This window comes from Ovis aries, unplaced genomic scaffold, assembly GCF_016772045.2.
Source record: "Ovis aries strain OAR_USU_Benz2616 breed Rambouillet unplaced genomic scaffold, ARS-UI_Ramb_v3.0 scaffold_85, whole genome shotgun sequence".
NCBI lineage: Eukaryota > Metazoa > Chordata > Mammalia > Artiodactyla > Bovidae > Ovis > Ovis aries.
Genome location: NW_024599827.1, coordinates 919,713 through 945,503, shown reverse-complemented (window position 1 = coordinate 945,503; position 25,791 = coordinate 919,713). Strand labels below are relative to the sequence as shown.

Sequence of the window (25,791 nt, the reverse complement as noted above, 5' to 3'; positions counted from 1 at the left end):
CCATGAAGTGATGGGACCGGATGCCATGATCTTTGTTTTCTGAATGTTGAGCTTTAAGCCAACTTTTTCACTCTCCTCTTTCACTTTCATCAAGAGGCTCTTTAGTTCTTCTTCACTTTCTGCCATAAGGGTGGTGTCATCTGCATATCTGAGGTTATTGATATTTCTCCTGGCAATCTTGATTCCAGCTTGTGCTTCCTCCAGCCCAGTGTTTCTCAAGATGTACTCTGCATAGAAGTTAAATAAGCAGGGTGACAATATACAGCCTTGACATACTCCTTTTCCTATTTGGGACCAGTCTGTAGTTCCATGTCCAGTTCTAACTGTTGCTTCCTGACTTGCATACAGATTTCTCAGGAGGCAGGTCAGGTGGTCTGGTATTCCTATTTCTTTCAGAATTTTCCAGTTTCTTGTGATCCACACAGTCAAAGGCTTTGGCATAGTCAATAAAGCAGAAATAGATGTTTTTCTGGAACTCTCTTGCTTTTTCCATGATCCAGCGGATGTTGGCAATTTGATCTCTGGTTCCTCTGCCTTTTTAAAACCAGCTTGAACATCTGGAAGTTCATGGTTCACGTATTGTTGAAGCCTGGCTTGGAGAATTTTGAGCATTTCTTTACTAGTGTGTGAGATGAGTGCAATTGTGCGGTAGTTTGAGCATTCTTTGGTGTTGCCTTTCTTTGGGATTGGAATGAAAACTGACCTTTTCCAGTTCTGTGGCCACTGCTGAGTTTTCCAAATTTGCTAACATATTGAGTGTAGCACTTTCACAGCATCATCTTTTAGGATTTGAAATAGCTCAACTGGAATTCCATCACCTCCACTAGCTTTGTTCATAGTGATGCTTCCTTAGGCCCACTTGACTTCACATTCCAGGGTGTCTGGCTCTAGGTGAGTGATCATACCATCGTGATTATCTGGATCATGAAGATCCCTTTTATACAGTTCCTCTGTGTATTCTTGCCACCTCTTCTCAATATCTTCTGCTTCTGTTAGTTTCATACCATTTCTGTCCTTTTGTGCCCATCTTTGCATGAAATGTTCCCTTGCTGTCTCTAATGTTCTTGGAGAGATCTCTAGTCTTTCCCATTCTATTGTTTTCCTCTATTTCTTTGCGTTGATCACTGAAGAAGGCTTTCTTATCTCCCCTTGCTATTCTTTGGAACTCTGCATTCAGATGCTTATATCTTTCCTTTTCTCCTTTGCTTTTCACTTCTCGTCTTTTTACATCTATTTGTAAGGCTTTTTCAGATAGCCATTTCGCTTTTTCGCATTTCATTTTCTTTCGGATGGTCTTGATCCCTGTCTCCTGTACAATGTCATGAACCTCTGTCCATAGTTCATCAGGCACTCTGTCTATCAGATCTAGTCCCTTAAATCTATTTCTCACTTCCACTGTATAATCATAAGGGATTTGATTTAGGTCATACCTGAATGGTCTAGCGGTTTTCCCTACTTTCTTCAGTTTCAGTCTGAATTTGGCAATAAGGAGTTCATGATCTGAGCCACAGTCAGCTCCCCATCTTGTTTTTGCTGACTGTATAGACCTTCTCCATCTTTGGCTGCAAAGAATATAATCAATCTGATTTCGGTGTTGACCATCTGGTGACGTCCATGTGTAGCATCTTCTCTTGTGTTGTTGAAAGATGGTGTTTGCTATAACCAGTGTGTTCTCTTGGCAAAACTCTATTAGTCTTTGCCTTGCTTCATTCTGTACTCCAAGGCCAAATTTGCCTGTTACTCCAGGTGTTTCTTGACTTCCTACTTTTGCATTACAGGCCCCTATGATGAAAAGGACATCTTTTTTGGGAGTTAGTTCTAAAAGGTCTTCATAGAACCATTTGACTTCAGCTTCTTCAGCATTTACTGGTCAGGGCATAGACTTGGATTCCTGTGATATTGAATAGTTTGCCTTGGAAACGAACAGATATCATTCTGTTGTTTTTGAGTTTGCATCCAAGTACTGCGTTTCCGACTTTTTTGTTGACTGTGATGGCTACTTCATTCCTTCTAAGAGATTCTTGTCCACAGTAGTAAATATAATGGTCATCTGAGTTAAATTCACCCATTGAAGTCCATTTTAGTTTGCTGGTTCCTAAAATGTCGACATTCACTCCTGCCATCTCCTGTTTGCCCACTTCCAATTTGCCTTGATTCATAGACCTAACATTCCAGGTTTCTATGCAGTATTGCTCTTTACACCATCAGACCTTGCTTCTATCACCAGTCCCATCCACAACTGGGTGTTGTTTTCGCTTTGGCTCCATCTCTTCATTCTTTCTGGAGTTATTTCTCATCTGATCTCCAGTAGCATATTGGGCACCCACTGACCTGGGGAGTTCATCTTTCAGTGTCCTATCTTTTTGCCTTTTCATGCTGTTCATGGGGTTCTCAAGGCAAGAATACTGTAGTGGTTTGCCATTCCCTTCTCCAGTGGACCATGTTTTGTCAGAACTCTCCACCATGACCCGTCTGTCTTGGGTGGCCCTACATGGCATGGCTCATAGTTTCATTGAGCTAGAGAAGGCTGTGGTCCATGTGTTCAGATTGGTTAGTTTTCTGTGATTGTGGTTTTCAGCCTGTCTACCCTCTGATGGAGAAGAATAAGAGGCTTATGGAAGCTTCCTGATGGGAGAGACTGACTGAGAAGGAAACTGGGTTTTGTTCTGATGGGCGGGGCCATGCTCAGTAAATCTGTAATCCAATTTTTGTTGATGGGTGGAGCTGTGTTCCCTCCCTGCTGTTTACCTGGGGCCAAACAGTGGGGGTAATGAAGATAATGGTGACCTCCTTCGAAAGATACCATGCATGTACTACTACATTCGGTGCCCCCAACCCTGCAGCAGGCCACCACCAACTCACACCTCTGCTGGAGACTTCTGGACCCTCACAGGCAAGTCTGGGTCAGTCTCCCATGGGGCCACTGCTCCCTTCTCCTGGGTCCGGGTGCACAAGGCACTGTTTGAGGCGTCCAAGAGTCTTTTTCCCAGTCCTGTGTAAGTTCTCGCAGCTCTGTGGTGGGGTTAATGGCAACCTCCTCCAAGAGGGTTTATGCCATACCCAAGTCTGCTGCACCTAGAGCCCTGTCCCTGTGGCAGTCCACTGCTGACCTGTACCTCCACAGAAGATGCTCAGACACAGTTCTGTCTCAGTCTCTGTGGAGTCCCTGGGTCCTGCACAAGGTTTGTTTGAGCCCTCTTAGCATCTCTGGCGGGAATGGGATTTGCTTTTAAACGCGAATTCGCCCCTCCTACCATCTTGCTGGGGCTTCTCCTTTGCCCTTGGACGTGGGGTATCTCCTCACAATTGCTCCAGCGCCTACCGTCTTACTGGGGTTTCTCTGACCTTGGATGTGGGGTATCTTCTCAAGGCCAGTCCAGCGAAGCGCAGCCGCTGCCGGCTGTATGCCAGTAATCGGTATGCCAAAATAGCATATTTGCAGGTATCCCATTACAGAGTCAGAGGCAAGTGGCTATTTAGTCCTTACCAGGCTCTGGATTTCTTAGCTGCAGTGTAAAGGGCAGAGAAGAAGGGTTATACTCTGATTCTGGGAAACATCGGACACAACAATGTTGTCAGGTGCTCTATGTAAAATAGAACCGTCTCTTGTTTAGTAGCTAAGTTGTGTCTGACTCTTTCGAGACTCCATGGACTGTAGCCCACCAGACTCCTCTGTCCATGGGATTTTCCATGCAAGGATACTAGAGTGGGGTGTCATTTCCTCCTCCAGAGGATCGTCCCAACCCAGGGATCAAACCTGTGTCTCCTGCATTGGAAGGCAGGTTCTTCACTGCTGAGCCACCAGGGAAGGCCTAAGTTCCCTCTGCCACTTGCTATTCAAAACTAGTCCTGGAAACCAGCACAGTAGCATGTACTGTTAGACACTCTGCCTGGTACATATTCTTTTGGGGTAAAGGCATTTTAAGCCATTAGAGATCTACACCTCCAGACTGGGAGCAGATGTTTCTACATAGACACCAAGGCTAATAGCTAAGGACACTCATTTGCAGATGTAGCAATAAACACCACACATGCTGGAGCACATGAGCAGCTCAGGGCAGGGATGTAATTACAGCAGAGGTGTAGAAATTGGGTTTCAGCTTGCAGCAGTTTCTCTCACCAAATCCAATCCCTGCCGAGTCCCCTGTCTTCTTTTAAAGGATGGTTGTTAATTTCTGATTTTTATTTTGCCCAACTTTGTTCCTTGGCACATTTCATTTGTCCCATCTCTGTGTCAAAAGGAAGTATACAATCAGCCCTGCATTTTCAGAATCCATGTAACCACACACTGGCTTTCTCTTCTTTCATCTACCAGTCCTCCACCACACCCACAAAGGCACAGATAAACTTGACTATCATATGGACTTCCCTGGTGGTCCAGTGGTTAGGACTCCATGCTTCTGATGCAGGAAGTGCAGGTTCTATTCCTGGTCAGGAGACTAAGATCCCACATACCATGGTGCAAGACCAAGAAGTAAAAACAAGACAGAACAAAACTTGACTACCCTAATTTGGAAAGCTGTCAACCCCTGTTCTATACAATGTTGTTTTAGGTTAAATGATGCCAAGTGGTTATATGTGTGTAAGAGTATTAATAAACACCATTTTTGTGTTTATATGTTTTTCAATTTACAAAATGCTTTCACATTCATTATCTCATTTTATTTTATTTTTTAATTATTTTTTTAATTTTTACTTTATTTTACTTTACAATACTGTATTGGTTTTGCCATACATTGACATGAATCCAACATGGGTGTATACAAGCTCCCAATCCTGAATCCCCCTCCCACCTCCCACCCCATATCATCTCTCTGGATCATCCCCATGCACCAGCCCCAAGCATCCTGTATCCTGTATCGAACACAGACTGGCACTTCGTTTCTTACATGATAGTATACATGTTTCAATGCCATTCTTCCAAATCATCCCACCCTCTCCCTCTCCCTCAGAGTCCAAAAGTCCGTTCTATACATCTGTGTCTCTTTTGCTGCCTCGCATACAGGGTCATCATTACCATCTTTCTAAATTCCATATATATGTGTCAGTATACTGTATTGGTGTTTTTCTTTCTGGCTTACTTCACTCTGTATATCGGCTCCAGTTTCATCCACCTCATTAGAACTGATTCAAATGTATTCTTTTTAATGGCTGAGTAATACTGCATTGTGTATATGTACCACAGCTTTCTTATCCATTCATCTGCTGATGGACATCTAGGTTGCTTTCATGTCCTGGCTATTATAAACAGTGCTGCAATGAACATTGGGGTACATGTGTCTCTTTCAATTCTGGTTTCCTCGGTGTGTATGCCCAGAAGTGGGATTGCTGGGTCATAAGGCAGCTCTATTTGCAAATTTTTAAGGAATGTCCACACTGTTCTCCATAGTGGCTGTACTAGTTTCCATTCCCACCAACAGTGTAAGAGGGTTCCCTTTTCTCCGCATCCTCTCCAGCATTTATTGCTTGTAGACTTTTGGATCGCAGCCATTCTGACTGGTGTGAAACGGTACCTCATTGTGGTCTTGATTTGCATTTCTCTGATAATGAGTGATGTTGAGCATCTTTTTCATGTGTTTGTTAGCCATCTGTATGTCTTCTTTGGAGGAATGCCTATTTAGTTCTTTGGCCCATTTTATGACTGGGTCGTTTATTTTTCTGGAATTGAGCTGCATAAGTTGCTTGTATATTTTTGAGATTAGTTGTTTGTCAGTTGCTTCATTTGCTATTGTTTTCTCCCATTCAGAAGGCTGTATTTTCACCTTACTTATATTTTCCTTTGTTGTGCAGAAGCTTTTAATTTTACTTAGATCCTGTTTGTTTATTTTTGCTTTTATTTCCAGAATTCTGGGAGGTGGATCATAGAGCAACCTGCTGTGATTTATGTCTGAGAGTGTTTTGCCTATGTTCTCCTCTAGGAGTTTTATAGTTTTTGGCCTTACATTTAGATCTTTAATCCATTTTGAGTTTATTTTTGTGTGCGGTGTTAGAAAGTGATCTAGTTTCATTCTTTTACAAGTGGTTGGCCAGTTTTCCCAGCACCACTTGTTAAGGAGATTGTCTTTAATCCATTGTATATTCTTGCCTCCTTTGTCAAAGATAAGGTGTCCATAGGTGTGTGGATTTATCTCTGGGCTTTCTATTTTGTTCCATTGATCTATATGTCTGTCTTTGTGCCAGTACCATACTGTCTTGATGACTGTGGCTTTGTAGTAGAGCCTGAAGTCAGGCAAGTTGATTCCTCCAGTTCCATTCTTCTTTCTCAAGATTGCTTTGGCTATTCAAGGTTTTTTGTATTTCCATACAAATCTTGAAATTATTTGTTCTAGCTCTGTGAAAATACCGCTGGTAGCTTGATAGGGATTGCATTGAATCTGTAGATTGCTTTGGGTAGTATACTCATTTTCACTATATTGATTCTTCCAATCCATTATCTCGTTTTAAAGGAAGATTAAAAAAAATAAATTTAAAAAAATAAAAAAAGGAAGATAAATATTATTTTCAGTTTTTTCATATAATTATTATTAGCATTAGCATTTATTCGATACTTTTCTTCTTTAAAAAAGCTCCTCTATTCTTTGGGAATGGAGAGAAGATGGAGGGTGGTGTGTGTGTGTGTGTTTGTGTGTGTGTGTGTGTGTGTATGTGTTTGAGCCTAAAAGAGCAGAAGAATAAAAAATTCAGGGTCAAAAAATAACATGAATTATGCATGACCGAAAGTTTTATTCAGTAAAATACCCAACCAAGTTTAAAAAAAAACAAACCAGAGATGGGAAAGTGAGAATGAGATTGTCACAGTGAGGGTAATAGAAGAGTTCATCTCTTTTCTCGTGTTATGTTGGAATGTATGTATTTAGGTGGGTGCAGTTCTAACTTGACTTTATAGTGTAAATAAATGATGTGGTATAAATTGCAGTCCTCCTGGGCTGAAACTGATGTTTATTGATTAGTTAATATTGTGTGGACAGTTTATTTCCTGTACATTTTGCTACTTAGCAAAGTGGTGATCTCTGTGGCAGGAAATGAGACATAGAAGAAAATATGATGGAACAGCTGGACTTGAGCGTTTATGTGTGGGAGGGAAGTCAGTGGAAGCAAACTTAACATATCGTTAGGTCAGCCCAGTGATTGCAAAATCAAACAAGTGAGGTCCATAAAATCAAAGTATAATGAGTGTACTTGTGCTGGGAGAGTGGGAGTTTATACAGTGACACCTGGGTCTCAACAGTAGAAGGGTTAAGAGTGCAGTGTTTGGTTCTGACCCCAGCCCTGCTGCTTGGAAAGTCTGTGATCTTGGACAAGTCACTTAAGCTTGCACAAGTTCAGTTTTCTTGATTGTAGGAATGGCTTTTTGTTAGAACAAAGGAGGCAGTTTTCTCAAGTCACTCAGGATCGTGCCTAGGGGCATCGTATGTGTTCAGCCTGGTTTTAATGACTCGTGCTTACCCAGCCCAACTGCTGGTTAGATTTTCTTCTACATCCTTTGCATGTATTTTGTTTTCAAATCCTCTCAACAACTCCTTGAAACAAGTATTACTATTCTCATTTTACACATGTAACTGAGGCACAGAGAAGGTAGGAAACTTGCCCAATGTCACACAGTGGTTGTAAGAGGTGAAGCTGGCATTCCAGCCCAGGTTGCCTGACTCTGTGGTCTATGATCTTAGCCATGATTCCATATTTCCTCTCCCAGTAGTTTGTAGAATTAAAAAAAAAAAATGCAGAGTGTGTTGAGAAGAAGCCCTGAAAGATGACATAGTAAGTAGCAGTATCAAGGATATCTCACCCCAAATTTCAATGGAAATGTTTTGAAGTAGTTCCAAACAATGAAGGTGTTCAACAGCAACCAGTTCCCAATACCACCACCAAATCTAGATTTCCCAGTCATGGACCTGCTGTTATGAACATTGTTTAGATGGGGTAGAGAAGAAACCTTCTGCTGTCTGCCATGTTCTCAACCATTGGATTCTATACCATTAGAGAGTATAATATTTTAAAGAGGCCCCAAAATAAGACCTGATTGGTGGCCTCATATGCAAACTTGTGAGAGGAGGTTTTAAGTGGTGCCTACTTCACCTGTCCTGAAACACAAGATACAGCTTGCTCCTGTTAGCTCCAAACTGAGGAGGATTTACCTGGAGGCCATTTGTCTGGGGTTTAAGTATCCCAGTGTGTGTAACAGGGGAGACGAGAAAGCGTGTTAGCAGTGTTAATATCAAAGCTAGTAGAATCTTGCATGCATGCATGCTCAGTCACTAAGATCTGACTCTTTTGTGACCCCATGGACTGTAGCCCACCAGGCTCCTCTGTCCATGGGATTTGCCAGGCAAGCATATTGGACTGGGTAGGCATTTCCTCCTCTAGGGAATCTTCCCAACCCAGGATGGAACCCATGTCCCCTGCTTGGGAGACATTTTTTTTTACCACCAGCACCACCTGGAAAGCCCCAAAAATAAACATTAAAAAATGTACAAAGAAAACAATAGCCCTATAGGTCTGTAAGAAGAAATTGAAGCAAATAAAACTGTTATGAAGACTTGAACACACTTAGTAGGAACTAAGTCATGTTACATTAACAGGTATTATTGAGCACTGCATTTTGAGAGAACATACTGTCTTTTCAAACATTTATGGACAATTTACAAAAACTGATTCTGTGCTAGACTCCAAAGAAGATTGTAAAAACCCCCAAAGCTCAGTAAAACAGAAACCGTTAGTAGAGACCTCGCCCTGCAGCTGCGCCCATCCATTCTTTGCTCCCTCCCATTACAGAGGAACAAGTGTCCATCTTCCTTTCCAAGGCTAATTAATCCCTCCGTCTGTGCCCTGGATTCCAGCCCCCTCTGCTTCCTCAGAGATCTCACCCCACCTATCATCTCTCTCCTTTATCCTCTCTCTCTGTCTCCTTTTCCCATCAGGGTTAAGTGTGACCAGATCTCTTCCATCTTAAATGGAAGTATAATTTGCAAAATATATGTGTGTGTGTATATGTGTATATATTTATGTGTGTATGGATAAGATATATATATCTTCCCTGGTGGCTCAACAGTAAAGAATCCATCTGCCAATGCAGGAGATGCAGGTATAACCCCTAGGTTGAGAAAATCCCCTGGGAAAGGAAATGGCAACCCACTCCAGTATGGAGTTGTAAAAGAGTTGCACACGACTTAGCAACTCAACAACACATATATTTTACCTAATTATATACATAATATATGTGTATATGTATATAGATTTTTTAAACTCTCCACATCTCCAGCTGCCACCCTAATCTTTCACTTAGCTTTATTGACAACTTTTGGAAAAACTGTTTACATTTCCTGTGTCTCCGTTTTTGTCATTTGTTCCTCAGATGGCAGCCTCCTGTGCTTACTGCCCAGTTGATACTGTCTATGAATCCCATTAGCAAGCTTTTTACTGCTTCATCCAAAAGGCACTTGAAGCCCCAGTGGAGGACCATTTAGTGCTGCTGGCCCCTCCCTCTTTAAAATTCTCTTTCTCATCAGGGTTCTCCCTCTATTTCTGGTCAGACCTAGAATTGTGCCTTTCTGCAGAATGGTGGAGAAATCCTGAAAAGTTGGGACTGTAGAACCACCCGACTTCCTGTCTTAAAGACCTGGAGTTTTCCCTTACCCTGGTTCAAAGCTATCGGAAACACAGATCACAGATGCTCCATAGTAGCATCACACAGAGGCTGCTGGATGGACACATTCTTGGGCTCCACCCTAAGCTTGTGGGACAGGATCTCTGTGGGAGGAGCAGGAATCTGTGTTTTAATAAGTTCTCAAGGTAATTCTGGGAGGTGCTGCTCTGTAAAAGTACCACAAGGACATGAGATGTATCAAATATTAATATACTATGGAGAGTTACAGAAACAGACGGGAATTGCAGTTTAGGAGAGACAGCATTTAAAACTGTAGTGTGGAGATAAGTTTTCTGTAATCTCAGTTCAGTTCAGTTCAGCTCAGTCGCTCAGTCATGTCCGACTCTTTGCGACCCCATGAATCGCAGCACGCCAGGCCTCCCTGTCCATCACCAACTCCCGGAGTTCACTCAGACTCACGTCCATCGAGTCTGTGATGCCATCCAGCCATCTCATCCTCGGTCGTCCCCTTCTCTTCCTGCCCCAGTCCCTCCAAGCATCAGAGTCTTTTCCAATGAGTCAGCTCTTCACATGAGGTGGCCAAAGTACTGGAGCTTCAGCTTTAGCATCATTCCTTCCAAAGAAATCCCAGGGTTGATCTCCTTCAGAATGGGCTGGTTGGATCTCCTTGCAGTCCAAGGGACTCTCAAGAGTCTTCTCCAACACCACAGTGCAAAAGCATCAATTCTTCGGCGCTCAGCCTTCTTCAAAGTCCAACTCTCATATCCATACGTGACCACGGGAAAAATCATAGCCTTGACTAGACAGACTTTAGTCAGCAAAGTAATGTCTCTGCTTTTGAATATACTATCTAGGTTGGTCATAACTTTTCTTCCAAGGAGTAAGCGTCTTTTAATTTCATGGCTGCAATCACCATCTGCCGTGATTTTGGAGCCCCCAAAAATAAAGTCTGACACTGTTTCTACTGTTTCCCCATCTATTTCCCATGACGTGATGGGACTGGATGCCATGATCTTCGTTTTCTGAATGTTGAGCTTTAAGCCAACTTTTTTGCTCTCCTCTTTCACTCTCATCAAGAGGCTTTTTAGCTCCTCTTCACTTTCTGCTGTAAGAGTGGTATTATCTGCATATCTGAGGTTATTGATATTTCTCCTGGCAATCTTGATTCCAGCTTGTGTTTCTTCCAGTCCAGTGTTTCTCATGATGTACTCTGCATAAAAGTTAAATAAGCAGGGTGACAATATACAGCCTTGACATACTCCTTTTCCTATTTGGAACCAGTCTGTTGTTCCATGTCCAGTTCTAACTGTTGCTTCCTGGCCTGCATACAGATTTCTCAAGAGGCAGGTTAGGTGGTCTGGTATTCCCATCTCTCTCAGAATTTCCCACAGTTTCTTGTGATCCACGCAGTCAAAGGCTTTGGCATAGTCAATAAAGCAGAAATAGATGGTTTTCTGGAACTCTCTTGCTTTTTTCATGATCCAGCGGATGTTGGCAATTTGATCTCTGGTTCCTCTGCTTTTTCTAAAACCAGCTTGAACATCAGGGAGTTCACGGTTCACGCATTGCTGAAGTCTGGCTTGGAGAATTTTGAGCAGTACTTTACTGGCATGTGAGATGAGTGCAATTGTGCGGTAGTTTGAGCATTCTTTGGCATTGCCTTTCTTTGGAATTGGAATGAAAACTGACCTTTTCCAGTCCTGTGGCCACTGCTGAGTTTTCCAAATTTGCTGGCATATTGAGTGCAGCACTTTCACAGCATCATCTTTCAGGATTTGAAATAGCTCAACTGGAATTCCATCACCTCCATTAGCTTTGTTCATAGTGACGCTTTCTAAGGCCCACTTGACTTCACATTCCAAGATGTCTGGCTCTAGATTAGTGATCACATCATCATGTTTATCTGGGTCATGAAGATCTTTTTTGTACAGTTCTTCCATGTATTCTTGCCACCTCTTCTTAATATCTTCTGCTTCTGTTAGGTCCCTACCATTTCTGTCCTTTATCGAGCCCATCTTTGCATGAAATGTTCCCTTGGTATCTCTAATTTTCTTGAAGAGATCTCTAGTCTTTCCCATTCTGTTGTTTTCCTCTATTTCTTTGCATTGATTGCTGAAGAAGGCTTTCTTATCTCTTCTTGCTATTCTTTGGAACTCGGCATTCAGATGCTTATATCTTTCCTTTTCTCCTTTGCTTTTCACCTCTCTTCTTTTCACAGCTATTTGTAAGGCCTCCCCAGACAGCCATTTTGCTTTTTTGCATTTCTTTTCCATGGGGATGGTCTTGATCCCTGTCACCTGTACAATGTCACAAACCTCTGTCCATAGTTCATCAGGCACTCCATCTATCAGATCTAGTCCCTTAAATCTATTTCTCACTTCCACTGTATAATCATAAGGGATTTGATTTAGGTCATACCTGAATGGTCTAGCGGTTTTCCCTACTTTCTTCAATTTGAGTCTGAATTTGGTAATAAGGAGTTCATGATCTGAGCCACAGTCAGCTCCCCATCTTGTTTTTGTTGACTGTATAGAGCTTCTCCATCTTTGGCTACAAAGAATATAATCAATCTGATTTCAGTGTTGACCATCTGGTGATGTCCATGTGTAGAGTCTTCTCTTGTGTTGTTGGAAGAGGGTGTTTGCTATGACCAGTGCATTTTCTTGGCAAAACTCTATTAGTCTTTGCCCTGCTTCATTCTGTACTCCAAGGCCAAATTTGCCTGTTACTCCAGGTATTTCTTGACTTCCTACTTTTGCATTCCAGTCCCCTGGAATGAAAAGGACATCTTTTTTGGGTGTTAGGTCTTGTAGGTCTTCATAAAACCGTTCAACTTCAGCTTCTTCAGTGTTACTGGTTGGGGTATAGGCTTGGATAACTGTGATATTGAATGGTTTGCCTTGGAGACGAACAGAGATCATTCTGTCGTTTTGAGATTGCATCCAAGTACTGCATTTCAGATTCTTATTGACCATGATGGCTACTCCATTTCTTCTGAGGGATTCCTGCCCGCAGTAGTAGATATAATGGTCATCTGAGTTAAATTCACCCATCCCAGTCCATTTTAGTTCGCTGATTCATAAATGTTCACCCTTGCCATCTCTTGTTTGACCACTTCCAATTTGCCTTGATTCATGGACCTGACATTCCAGGTTCCTATGCAATATTTTTTTTTAATTGCTTTATTGTGTATTTATTTATTTTTTTATTTTATTTATTTATTTATTTTTTAATTTTAGTTTTTTATTTTTTAAATTTTAAAATCTTTAATTCTTACATGCATTACCAAACATGAACCCCCCTCCCACCTCCCTCCCCATAACAACTTTCTGGGTCATCCCCACAGCATCGGATCTTGCTTCTATCACCAGTCACATCGACAACTGGGTATTGTTTTTGCTTTGGCTCTATCCCTTCATTCTTTCTGGAGTTATTTCTCCACTGATCTCCAGTAGCATATTGGGCACCTAATGACCTGGGGAGTTCCACTTTTGGTATCCTCCTTTTCATATTGTTCATGGGGTTCTCAAGGCAAAAATACTGAAGTGGCTTGCCTTTCCTTTCTCCAGTGGACCACAGGATGTTAAATCCTTAGGTGAGGACTGTTACAGATTGCTGCCTTCCTAGCCTTGCCCAGCTGCCCTGCAATATGCATTTTCTGACAAGGTAGTATTGTAAGCAACTGAGGGTTCACTTCCCTCTACACAGCCATGTATTTCCCCCAAGTGTGAACCACCTGACTAAAATAAAGTGCCAGGGTTTCTAGTCTGAGAGGTTTCACTTGAGTGTTCAACTGTCAGTGAATAGCAGTTGGAATGTGTGCACACACACACACACACATACACACACAGGATAAATGCTCCTCAAAGACACCACAGTTTAAGTTCACAAAGATTTTCTAAGAGAGTTACTTAGCCCAGTTGATCTACCCAAAGAGGATTTCTTAGGAGAGATTTCTTATTTATTATTTTCAAAACAATTTTCGTTACATAGATGTCTCTCTTGTTGTTGTTGTTGTTTAGTCTCTCAGTCATATTGACTCTTTACAACCCCATGGTCTATAGCCCACCAGGCTCTTCTGGCCATGGGATTTTCTTAAACGAGAGTACTGGAGTGGGTTGACATTACCTTCTCCAGGGGTTTTTCCTGACCCAGAGATTGAACCCGGGTCTTCTGCATCGGCGGGTGGATTCTTTTCCACTGAACCACCAAGGAAGCCCTGGTCAGTGTAGCTATTCTGTGAAAAAGCCTCCATAACATTCCTTCTCAACAGATGTGTCTCTTATTTAGACCATTTATTTTTTCATAATATTGACTTTGTAATGTGTTCATCCCATTTGTCTTATAGAATTTCCCATCTTGTGGGTTTATCTGATTGCCACTTTATTTGTGGTTCTCTCTCAATATTTCCTATAAACAGAGCACTGAGATCCAAGGCTTGATTGGAACTGGACTGGACATCTGTCTAGGTAGGAACACGTCAACCATGGTACAAAGTGCTGTATATTGTATTACATCAGGAAGTCTGTGACATAGCAGTGTTGAGTTTGATCAGTGGTCTAAGGTGGGGAAACAGATCACTATCTTATGCAGATCTGTTTCCTTGTAAGAAACCTACAGAATGTTATCTCAAGGTGTTAAATATTCTGTTTTGCAGTAGTTTCTCACATGGGGTTTAGTATCTATTGTTGACCCTTGCTTGAAATAGTGCTTATTCTGGGGTTTGGTTACAAATGGCAATTTTCTAATTCTTTCCTTACCTCTATATTTACTTTCTGATATTCTTCTGTAAAGAAGCTCCCCGGTCTTTTTTGTTTTTCATTTCTCACTCTGTATTCAGAGATTTTTGTTTTATGTTTTGTCATATTATAGACACTATTCATGTGGGGCTGCATATTGTCCAAAATGTGGCCAGTGGGAGCAGTTCCTGCTGAACCCTTTCGACATAATTCCTTTGGAGTTTAAACACTGCTCTGTGTTCTGAGACAACAGGGTGTTCTAGGCGTACTTTGAATTTTTTTTTGCTTCTCCAGACCTAGAATTGCCTGTGTGTGTGTTTTTTTTTTTTTTCATGAAGTCTTGATTCTTTTTAGTGGGGAATGGTATTTAGAGCCCAAAACATAGGCAATATTTACTGTCACTGGGGAATCTTTGCTTCCAAGCCCTTTTCACTGCAGAGAACTTTGAAACTATAGAAGAAAGAAAAATGAAGACCATGTATCTGTGGACCTATTTAAAGCTTATTTTATGATTTCCTTGTTTTTATCATTTTAAAATAGAGGTATTTCTCACGGAAGTCACCAAATAAAAAGTTAAATTGTACTGTATATTCATCAACAAAATATAATTGACTCTTCTACCTTAAATAATGACACCATGAAGTATACAGGTTTTTGGTTATTGTCCTTTGGATTTTGGCCAGCCTCAGCTTATTAAGAATCGTTATTCTTCTGACTCCATTTGAAAATCCTTGTCACTCTCTATTACTGGAGATGCCATCATAAAATCTGAAGCCATTGGAAAATTTCCTAAATAATTTAAAAAATCGTAAGAAAAAATACATTTTTATTATATAAAATTGGAAAATACAGAACAAAGCATAAAAAGCACATTATGTATGATGTTGGCTGTGGGTATGTCCTATACACCCTTTGTTATTTTGAGATATGTTCTTTCTATGCCTAATTTGTTTCGTTCTTATTCTTATCATTATTGAATTTTCTCAAATGGTTTTTCTTATCTATTGAGATGATAATAGGATTTTTCTTTTATTCTATTAACATGATGTATTATATTGATTGATTTGTATTTGATGAACTGTCCCATCTCCTACATCCCAGGAGTAAAGCCCACTTGATCATGGTTGCCAGTATTTTATTGAGACTTGTTGCATTTATATTCATTAGGAATATTGGTCTCTAATAATTTTTTTCTTATTGAATTTTAAGTAGTTATATTATCTACAACTAACGTTTTAAATTTTTTATTTCCAATATATATTCCTCTAATTTATTTTCTACTTACACTGACAAGAGTGTGGGGGAAAATTATGATAATTTTTGTGTGTTCCTAACCATGGTGGAAATAATTCTAATATTTCACCATTAAATCTGCTCATGGCTTCTGATTCTTTATTAAACTGAGGGTATTTTTTTCTGTCCTTGGTTTTAAAAGGAATCTTATTGTAATGCATGCTGAGTTTTGTCAGATACCTTTTTATATTCATTAAAATGTTCATAATATTTAACTCACTTGATTTGTTATTATAACCAATTATATTAATACTTTTTCTGATGCTGAATCAATCATTCATTTTTATAATATACTGTATTTAGTCATGATGTGTGATCCTTAAGATAGAGTTCTGAAATTTATTTGCTTTATTGTATTTATTATTTTTACATCCATAGTGATAATTAATTTTAGTTCACATATTTATTTATGTGATCTCTGTGTTTGGTTTGGGTATCAGTTATTTTAGCTGGTATTCACTAACTGGGAAGCTTTCAATTTCCTATTATCTGCAACTTGCTTGTTTGCTTAAGGTTTTGAAAAACATTTTGGCCCTGGTCCTTTATTTTCTTTTTTTTCCTCTGTAAATAATGTTTTTAGCTTTTTAAAAAATTGTATTTTAAAGTAACTCATTGGTGCATTTTTATTATAGAAAACTCAAAAAATATAGAACTGTTTCCATTCAGGCACTCCCAGAATTCTTTTCTTTCCTGGGAGGAAACCACTGTCAATGGTCTGATGAGAAAGAATGGAGAGTTATTATTTAGTGGGCTCAGACTTCCAGTTTTGCAAAATGAGAAAAGTTCTAGAGATAGATTGTGATAATATGTCTTACCCCATCCCCTGCCAAAAGCCATCCTACTTTCTGTCTCTATGAACTTAACATACCTCATATAAATGGAATCATACATATCCCTTTGTGACTGGTGTATTTCACTTAGCATAGTATCTTTGTGGTTTATCTATGTGTCATAGCATGTGTCAGAATTGTCTTACTTTTTTAAAAAATACTTAAAATTTTTTTTTTCATTTTGGCCACCCCAGACCTTTGTTGCAGCATGAGGGCTTTCTCTAGGTGCAGTATGTGGTATGTGGGTTTCTCTTGTCGTAGCACATCAGCTCTAGAGCACATGGACTCAGTAGTTGCAGTGTGCTGACTTAATTGACTTGAGGCATGTGGGATCCTCATTCCCCTACCAGGGACTGAATCTGCATCCCCTGCATTGTAAGGCACATTCTTAACCACTGGACCACAAGAGAAGTCCTAGAATTGCCTTACTTTTTAAGGTTGAAAAATATCCCATTGTATATATTTACCACGTGATAGCGTTCCACTCATCAGTGAATGGACACTTAGGTTGATTTCATCTTTGGCTGAAACAATGCTGCTGTGAATGTGCATGTGCAAATATCTGTATGAGTCCCTGATTTCAGTTCTTTGGGGTATACCCAGAAGTAGAATTGCTGAACCATATTATAACTCTATATTTAATGTTTTGAGTAACTGTTTTCCATAGTGATTGAAAAATTATTTTATATTTCCATCAGCTGTTCACAAGGGTTCTAATATCTTCACATCCTGACCAACACTTGTTATTTTGTTTGTTTGTTTGTTTTAATAATGGCCATCCTAGTGAGTGTGATGGAGAAGGCAATGGCACCCCACGGACGGAGGAGCCTGGTAGGCTACAGTCCATGGGGTCGCGAAGAGTCGGACACAACTGAGCGACTTCACTTTCACTTTTCACTTTCATGCATTGGAGAAGGAAATGGCGACCCACTCCAGTGTTCTCGCCTGGAGAATCCCAGGGACAGGGGAGCCTGGTGGGCTGCCATCTCTGGGGTCGCACAGAGTCGGACACGACTGAAGTGACTTAGCAGCAGCATTGAGTGTGAAGTGATATCTCCTTGTGGGTTTGATTTGCATTTCCCTAATGATTAGGGATGTTGAGCCTGTTTCTTTGTGCTTATTGACATTTGCATTTCCTTTCTTGGAAAAATGTCTATTCAGGTCCTTTGCCCACTTTTTGAATTGGGGTGATTTTTGTTGTCATTGTTGTTGGGTTGTAGAAACTCTGCATCTGTTCTGAATATTAACCCTTATTTGGTACATGATTTACAGACATTTTCCCCCACTGCATGCCTTGCCTTTTCACTCTATTGCTAGCGCCCTTTGATGTGGAAAAGTTTAATTTTGATGGAGTCCAGTTTATGTTTTTCATCTGTTACCTATGGTTTTGACATCATATTCAAGATATAGTTGGCCATGTAATTATTTTTTAACTTGCTTTTTTTCTTTTCTTTTCTTTTTTTTCTGGAAAAGGAGATTCAAAGATGTTTAATTTAACTATTATGTTGTGTACAGTTGTGAAAGTGAATGAAGGACAATTAGGCTCATCAACATGACTTGATTTCAAATAAACAGCATTGTTCAAAGAAAAGCAAATCACATAAAAATATGTGATTCTTATTCTTACTACATATTTATGTAGTTTCTTTCTATTTTAACCAAGGTCCCAAACAAGCAAAATTAAGCAATATGCTGCTTGAGGATACATTCACAAGTGATCCAACTACCAGGAAAACAAATGATTGTACTTATCTAAGACAACACTGGGTAAAAACATATATTAACTTGCTTTTTTCATGAATCAGTATATATGCTAGCAGTCTTTCCACATCAAGTAATGCGGCCTCCCATTGTTACTTTTATCAGTTGCAGAGTATTCCTTCAGGGCTTCCTAGGTGATGCTAATGGCAAAGAATTCACCTGTCAATGCAGGAGATGCAAGAGACACAGGCTCAATCTCTAGGTTGGAAAGATCCTTAGCCTGGACGTATCACTGTTTATCTAACTCCTCCCAAAATAGTGAGCATTTAAATAGTGTTCATTTTTTTACATGTATGTGTGTCAAAAACAAACAAATATAAAATCAGGAAAGGATATTTATCACAGTGCTAGAAGTGATCTCTGGGCAGTTGGATTGGAAATAGCTTTATTTTGTCTGGAATGCTTTTTGAATTTTCTAATTTTAATAGTAAAAAGTATTTTTATTTGATAAAACTTATAAACAAGTCAATAAACATAGTGACATCTTTTGATTCAAGAACTTCACCCAGAGGCTATCAAAAACTCTTCTCTGTAAGTTAAACAAACAAAACACAACATCTGCTTGAAGTAATTCATATTGTTGATGATGTACTAATATCATTTAGTCGTAGACTTGATTATCAAATAGGAGACTTGGGGATAGAATTTCATATGCTGCTGCTAAGTCGCTTCAGTCATGTCCGATTCTGTGCGACCCCATAGACGGCAGCCCATGAGGCTCCCCCGTCCCTGGGATTCTCCAGGCAAGAACACTGGAGTGGGTTGCCATTTCCTTTTCCAATGCATGAAAGTGAAAAGTGAAAGTGAAGTCACTCAGTCGTGTCCGACTCTTAGCGACCCCATGGACTGCGGCACACCAGGCTCCTCTGTCCATGGGATTTTCCAGGCAAGAGTGCTGGAGTGGGGTGCCATTGCCTTCTCTGAGAATTTCATATACCCTTGGATTATTATGTGGTCATGAAAATTAATTTCAGAATGTGTAACAGCAAGAAAAAAAATCTGTTTTCTTTTCAGGGGCCAGGGGCCCCTGATTTCCATGCAATAATTATCTTGGCCAGGTATTGTCAAAACATTTTGGCCGAGAACCATGTAGTAAGTATATTAGTCTTCGTGAGCCATATTGTCTTTGTTACAGTTACTCACCTCTGCCTTTGTAGGGCAAAAGCAATCTCAAATGAATGAATATGACCTTAGGGCCCTAGTTTGTGGACTCACTCAAGTTGATCAGTGCATTTATTTTAATTTTTCTTTAATGTTTTTAAAAAATAGATTGGCTGAAGAATTCCTTCAGTTTTTTAAAGTAAAAGAAACATTTCTCATTTTCACCAGGAAGTTTATTGAATAATGTATTCACCATTTTTTCCCACTACTTTCTTCCATTTTTCAGGCAACTTCATAATACCATATTCTCAAAACTTCTAATCTTTTTGAGCAGAGAACTGTTCTAGGTGCTTTTTACAGTCTTCCAGGGAATTTTTTACAGTCTTCCATGGCTACACAAAAATTTACCAGTTTTGTAAGGTTTTTTTTTTAATGCACACTGATATGACAGCTGTCTTAATACAGTCTAAAAAATTTTCCCTGAAGCTAGTATCGTAAAGACCAAATTGAAGGGACATCCGAAGCAGCAGTGTCTGGTGAATATGGTGGATGAGTCAGAACTTCCCAGCCAAGATGTAACAGTTTTTGCCTTAGTCATCAAAGAAACATGTACTCTTACATTATCCTGATGGAAGATTATGGGTTTTCTGTTGAATAATTCAGGACACTTTTCATCAAGTGTTGTCTTCAGTTGGTCTAATGGGAGCATTACTTGTTGGAATTAATCATTTGGTTTTTTGAAAGAAGCTCATTATAGAGGACTCCCTTCCCATTCCACCATATCACCCAGTATCACCTTCTTTGGATGAAGATTGGCCTTTGGTGTTGTTGATGGATTCTTTTCCCTTGCCCCATGATCTCTTCTGTCCCACATTACTGTACAGCATCCCCTATTTATTGCCTGTCACAATTTGTTTTTAAAAATGGGACTTTTTGTTACATTTAAGAAGAGAATCACATGCGGAGTCAAGAAGATTCTTTTTTGCTTAACTTATGTGGAACCCAAACATCAAAATGATTAACATAACTAAGCTGGTGCAAATGATTTTCAACACTTGATTTGGATATTTGAGTATGTTGGTTATCTCTGCGTGGTATAACATAGATTGTTCTCAGTAACTCTATTTGATTGCTATCAACTTTAACTGATCTACTGCATCATGGAACATTGTCCAGCTAGAAATTTGAGCATGAAACTTCACAAACCACTTTTGACACATTCAGTTAATCACAGCACCTTCTCCATACACTGCACAAATCTTTTTTTGCTTCTCGGTTGTGTTTTTACCTTTCTTGAAATAATATATAAAGCATGATATGCTGAAAATGTTGCTTTTTTTCTTCCATCTTTATTATTAACATGGCTACACAAAAATTTACCAGTTTTGTAAGTTATCTTTTAAATGCACACTGATATGACAGCTGTCTTAATACAGTCTAAAAAAATTGTTTCTAATGAAGTTAAAGACAACTGAGCACTACTAGAGCCATCTTACATAAAAAAACGAATGTTTTGGCCAACCCAATATTTATATGGAATTATGTCCATATATTAACATGCCTTAGACACAATAGCCATTTTCTGAAGATTTCCTGACTGAAGATGGAAATGAAATACAATTAAGAACACTTCATGCATGCCCTTAGTTTTGATTGAGTTGCTTATTTCAATGGGCCTTTAGTACAGAAGTTTTAATACATTTGTCTTGTGTTCTTTCCTAGGGGAAGAAAATGTAATTGCTGTTCCTTTGGGAAGTCGAAGTGTGAGAATTACAGTGAAAGGACCTGCACATCTCTGTAAGCAAGATTTAATCTTAACATTTTTCTTCTTTTCTGAAAGCTTATTTAGTAAAGAAAACGTATGTATGTATATATACTTCTTTGTATTAATGAATAGGTCAACATCTTAATGGTTTTGCTTATCACCTTGAAATAGTCTAGGTCTTCCCAGGTGGACCAGGGGTAAAGAATCCGCCTGCCAATGCAGGAGCCTCAGGAGACGTGAATTTGATCCTTGGGTCAGGAATATCCCCTGGAGAAGGGAATGGCAATCCACTCCAGTATTCTTGCCAGAGAAATCCCATGGACAGAGGAGCCTGGTGGGCTACAGTCCATGGGGTCGCGAAAGAGTCAGACACAACCGAGCACGCCCACTGAAATAGTCTATATCTCTAGGGAATGATCTGTGACCCTGATTTTTTTGGTTCTCATGTCCTAGTGGGAAGTACACCAGTTTGGGATTAATCCTCTCACAGGAGAAGAAATCAAGTTATATGTGAAATGAACTATTTTTTATGTGGAGAGTAAACTTAGATTCAAGAGTCTTCTGGAGATCTCAACAGTTTGGAATGAAAAACAGCAAAGCAAAATTTAAAACACAGAGCTGCATCAGTGAATAAAGCTGACAAGTACAAGCTCTGTTGACAGCACATCATAGCCTAGATCTAGGGGGCACTGAAAGTAAACACTGGTTTTCCAGAATCCTAAGAGTTTGAAACAATAAAGGGTTAGGATTGTATGTTTCTTTGTTCAAAGTCACATGGCATCTCCTCTGTCTTAGCTTTTCTGGTCTCTTGGTGGTGGTTTAGTTGATAAGTTGTGTCCAACTCTTGCGACCCCATGGACTGTAGCCCACCAGGCTCCTCTGTCCATGGGATTCTCCAGGAAGGAATACTGGAGTGGGTTGCCATTTCCTTCTCCAGGGGATTTTCCCAACCTAGGAATCAAACCTGTGTCTCCTGCATTGCAGGCAGATGATTTACAAACTGAGCTATGAGGGAAGCCCTTTTTGGTCTCTTAAGACCCAAAGAAACTGGTAATACCGAAGTTTGTGTATTTCTCTCCCAGGGTTTCCTGTGGCCATGCGAAGCACTTTCTTAGTCTTTTTCTGGGGAAGTTGAGTCTCTGCCAAGACTGGATCCCTGACCTTGAAGAAGCTCACTGTGTTCAGCTCTATCTTTCTGTAAAAAGTACAAAACACTAAGTAGTTATAAATATAGCTATTTTAAAACTACACAAATCAAGGTCCACTGGATTAAAATGCTGCATATTTTGCCTTTTTGTTTCTCCTGAGCCACCATCTTAGATTTTCAAGTTGTATGAATTTCTCAGCGTTGTGCATTTTCTGTAGCTTTCAAGTGTGTATGTGCATGTGTGTGTGTTTGTATATTTTAGATTCAGTACTGATATTCTAAACAGTAATGTCCTTTGAGGAATGTTTATGTCAAAATGTGTTTGTCACCAAGGATATAGATTAAAAATCTTAAAAAAAAACTTCATAGTACATTAGGGCCTAAATTAGGGAAGGAAGAAAATATGTTTAGGACAGTGAGAGTGAGCCATTATTGGAAAGTCTTTTTATTTAACCCTACTTTATTGTATGAATTATGACTAAAAGAGTGTGACTGATTTAAAATATTAAAATGTTTACAACCATATAATGGTCAGTTCACTCAAGGCCTTCTCTAGAATAATGCATCAAAACATTTTTTAAGGCTTCTTCTTAAAATGGCTTAAAGCCCACCAGAGCTCTTTCTTTTTAAAAATTTATTTATTTGGCTGTGCCAGGTCTTAGTTGTGGCACGTAAGATCTTTAGTTGTGGCATGTGGGATCTAGTTCCCTGACCAGGGATGGAACCCGGGCCCCTGCACTGGGAGCACAGAGTCTTAGCCACTGGGCCACCAGGGGAGTCCCAGCCCACCACTCAATGAGACTAAATCTTCATCCTTGTAAATGCCAACTTGATGTTTGACAACAGGTGAAAATCATTTAGATCTGTGAATGATTTGAATGATCACATTGTAAAATAACATTTTGGTTCAAAACTATGAAGTACTGAATATTCAGTTCAGTTCACTCACTCAGTCGTGTCCGACTCTTTGTGACCCCATGAATAGCAGCACTCCAGGCCTCCCTGTCCATCACCAACTCCCGAAGTCCACTCAAACTCATGTCCATCGAGTCAGTGATGCCATCCAGCCATCTCATCTCTGTCGTCCCCTTCTCCTCCTGCCCCCAATCCCTCCCAGCATCAGAGTCTTTTCCAATGAGTCAACTCTTCGCATGAGGTGGCCAGAGTACTGGAGTTTCAGCTTTAGCATCAGTCCTTCCAAAGAACACCCAGGACTGATCTCCTTTAGGATGGACTGGTTGGGTCTCCTTGTAGTCCAAGGAACTCTCAAGAGTCTTCTCCAACACCACAGTTCAAGAGCATCAATTCTTCGGCACTCAGCTTTCTTCACAGTCCAACTTTCATATCCATACATGACCACTGGAAAAACCATAGCCTTGACTAGATGGACCTTTGTTGGCAAGGTAATGTCTCTGCTTTTGAATATACTATCTAGGTTGGTCATAACTTTCCTTCCAAGGAATAAACGTCTTTTAATTTCATGGCTGCAATCACCATCTGCAGTGATTTTGGACCCCCCCCCAAAATAAAGTCTGACATTGTTTCCACTGTTTCCCCATCTATTTGCCATGAAGTGATGGGACCAGATGCCATGATCTTCGTTTTCTGAATGTTGAGCTTTAAGCCAACTTTTTCACTCTCCTCTTTCATTTTTATCAAGAGGCTTTTTAGTTCCTCTTCACTTTCTGCCATAAGGGTGGTGTCATCTGCATATCTGAGGTTATTGATATTTCTCCTGGCAATCTTGATTCCAGCTTGTGCTTCTTCCAGCCCAGCGTTTCTCATGATGTACCCTGCATAGAAGTTAAATAAGCAGGGTGACAATATACAGCCTTGAAGTACTCCTTTTCCTATTTGGAACCAGTCTGTTGTTCCATGTCCAGTTCTAACTTGCTTCCTGACCTGCATATAGGTTTCTCAAGAGGCAAGACAGATGGCCTGGTATTCCCATCTCTTTCAGAATTTTCCACAGTTTCTTGTGATCCACACAGTCAAAGGCTTTGGCGTAGTCAATAAAGCAGAAAAAGATGTTTTTCTGGAACTCTCTTGCTTTTTCCATGATCCAGTGGATATTGGCAATTTGATCTCTGGTTCCTCTGCCTTTTCTGAAACCAGCTTGAACATCTGGAAGTTCACGGTTCGCGTATTGCTGAAGCCTAGCTTGGATATTCATAGCAGTATAATTCATAATAGCCAAGATGTGAAAACAGCTCACATGTCCATTAACAGATGAATGGGTAAATAAAATGTGGCATATGTAAAATATTATTTGACTGTAACAAAGAATGAAGTCCCTGACATGTGCTACAATAGATGTCTCTGTGCTCAGTCATGTCCACGTCTTTGTGACCCTGTGGACTGTTGCCTGCCAGGCTCCTCTATGCATGGGATTCTCCAGGCAAGAATACTGGAGTGGGCTACCATTTCCTACTCCAAGGGATCTTCCCTACTTAAAAATGGAACCCAAGTCTCATATCTCCTACATTGGCAGGCATTTTCTTTATGACTAGCGCCACAGAAAGCCTGCTACAATAGATAAGATCTTTGAAAACATTGTGCTAAGTGAAAGAAATGAGTCACAAAAAAGTCACATGTTATTAATATATGATTGTCTTTATATAAAGTGTCCAGTGTAAGCAAATCTAAGGAGACAGAAAGCTGGTTAGCACTTGCGTAGAGCAAGGGTGAGTTGGGTTGGTGGCAGGTCTGGGGACTGTTAATGGATATGGGGTTTCTTTGGAGGAGTGGTGACAAAAATGTTCTAAACTTAGATTGTGGTGATGGTTTCACAATTCTGTGAATATGCTGAAACCACAAAACTATATTTTAAATGAGTGAATTTTATGGCATGTGAATTTTACAGCATATCAAAAAGATATTTTAGAAAATAAAAATATGCAATGACTGGGCCTGATTTTTTCATGATACTAAAGACAGTTATTTAAAATTCATCTCTAAAGAGAGCTTAAGAAGCTCAAAAAGCAGAATAAGTAGGCAGTAAACAGGTTTAGTAAAGATGAATACTTTGAGGTAAAATACTCATTTACATACATACCTATTCTGGCATATTAAATATAACTTTAATACTCAAGACTGGCACTGTCCCAAGAATAGAGCTCAAAAATATTCCCATTTCTCCAAAAGTGATAAGATCTCTTGCTTGGAGTATTTTTCCGTCTGAACATTCTCAAAACTGGCTCAGAAGTGTTTCTGAAAATTGCCTTTCTCTGCCAGTGAAGAGAATGAACTGGCTTCATTTACAAAGGAATTAATTAGCATTTCTCAACATCTTAATATAGATGTGGTTTTATTTTCTTGATTTGTATAAGAGTTTTCTTAATTTTATTCCAAAGATATAGTCCTGAAATTAAGCTGACTTTGCAGAAATAAATCATTCTTTTTAAGATCTGTATTAAGTGCCACCCTCAAAAAGGCACATCATTAAAAACCGAGGATACTCAGTAACATAATGTTAGTCTCTTTGCTGTGGAATTTAATTACATAATACCCATCTTGCATATTGCCTCAAGGTGATTAGAGCCTGAATTTCC

General features: G+C 39.8%; 1 protein-coding gene across 4 annotated transcripts in view; it reads left to right on the top strand.

Annotated features, from left to right (window-relative positions):
• Window positions 1-25,791, top strand: part of ADAMTSL3 (ADAMTS like 3) — a 381,800-nt gene that overhangs the window by 176,553 nt on the left and 179,456 nt on the right. For all 4 annotated transcript variants that reach the window (XM_042242633.1, XM_060408762.1, XM_027957113.2 and 1 more), the window contains exon 8: window positions 21,051-21,125. In XM_042242633.1, the coding sequence (XP_042098567.1) occupies window positions 21,051-21,125 (75 nt within the window). The remainder of the gene's footprint in view (window positions 1-21,050; window positions 21,126-25,791) is intronic.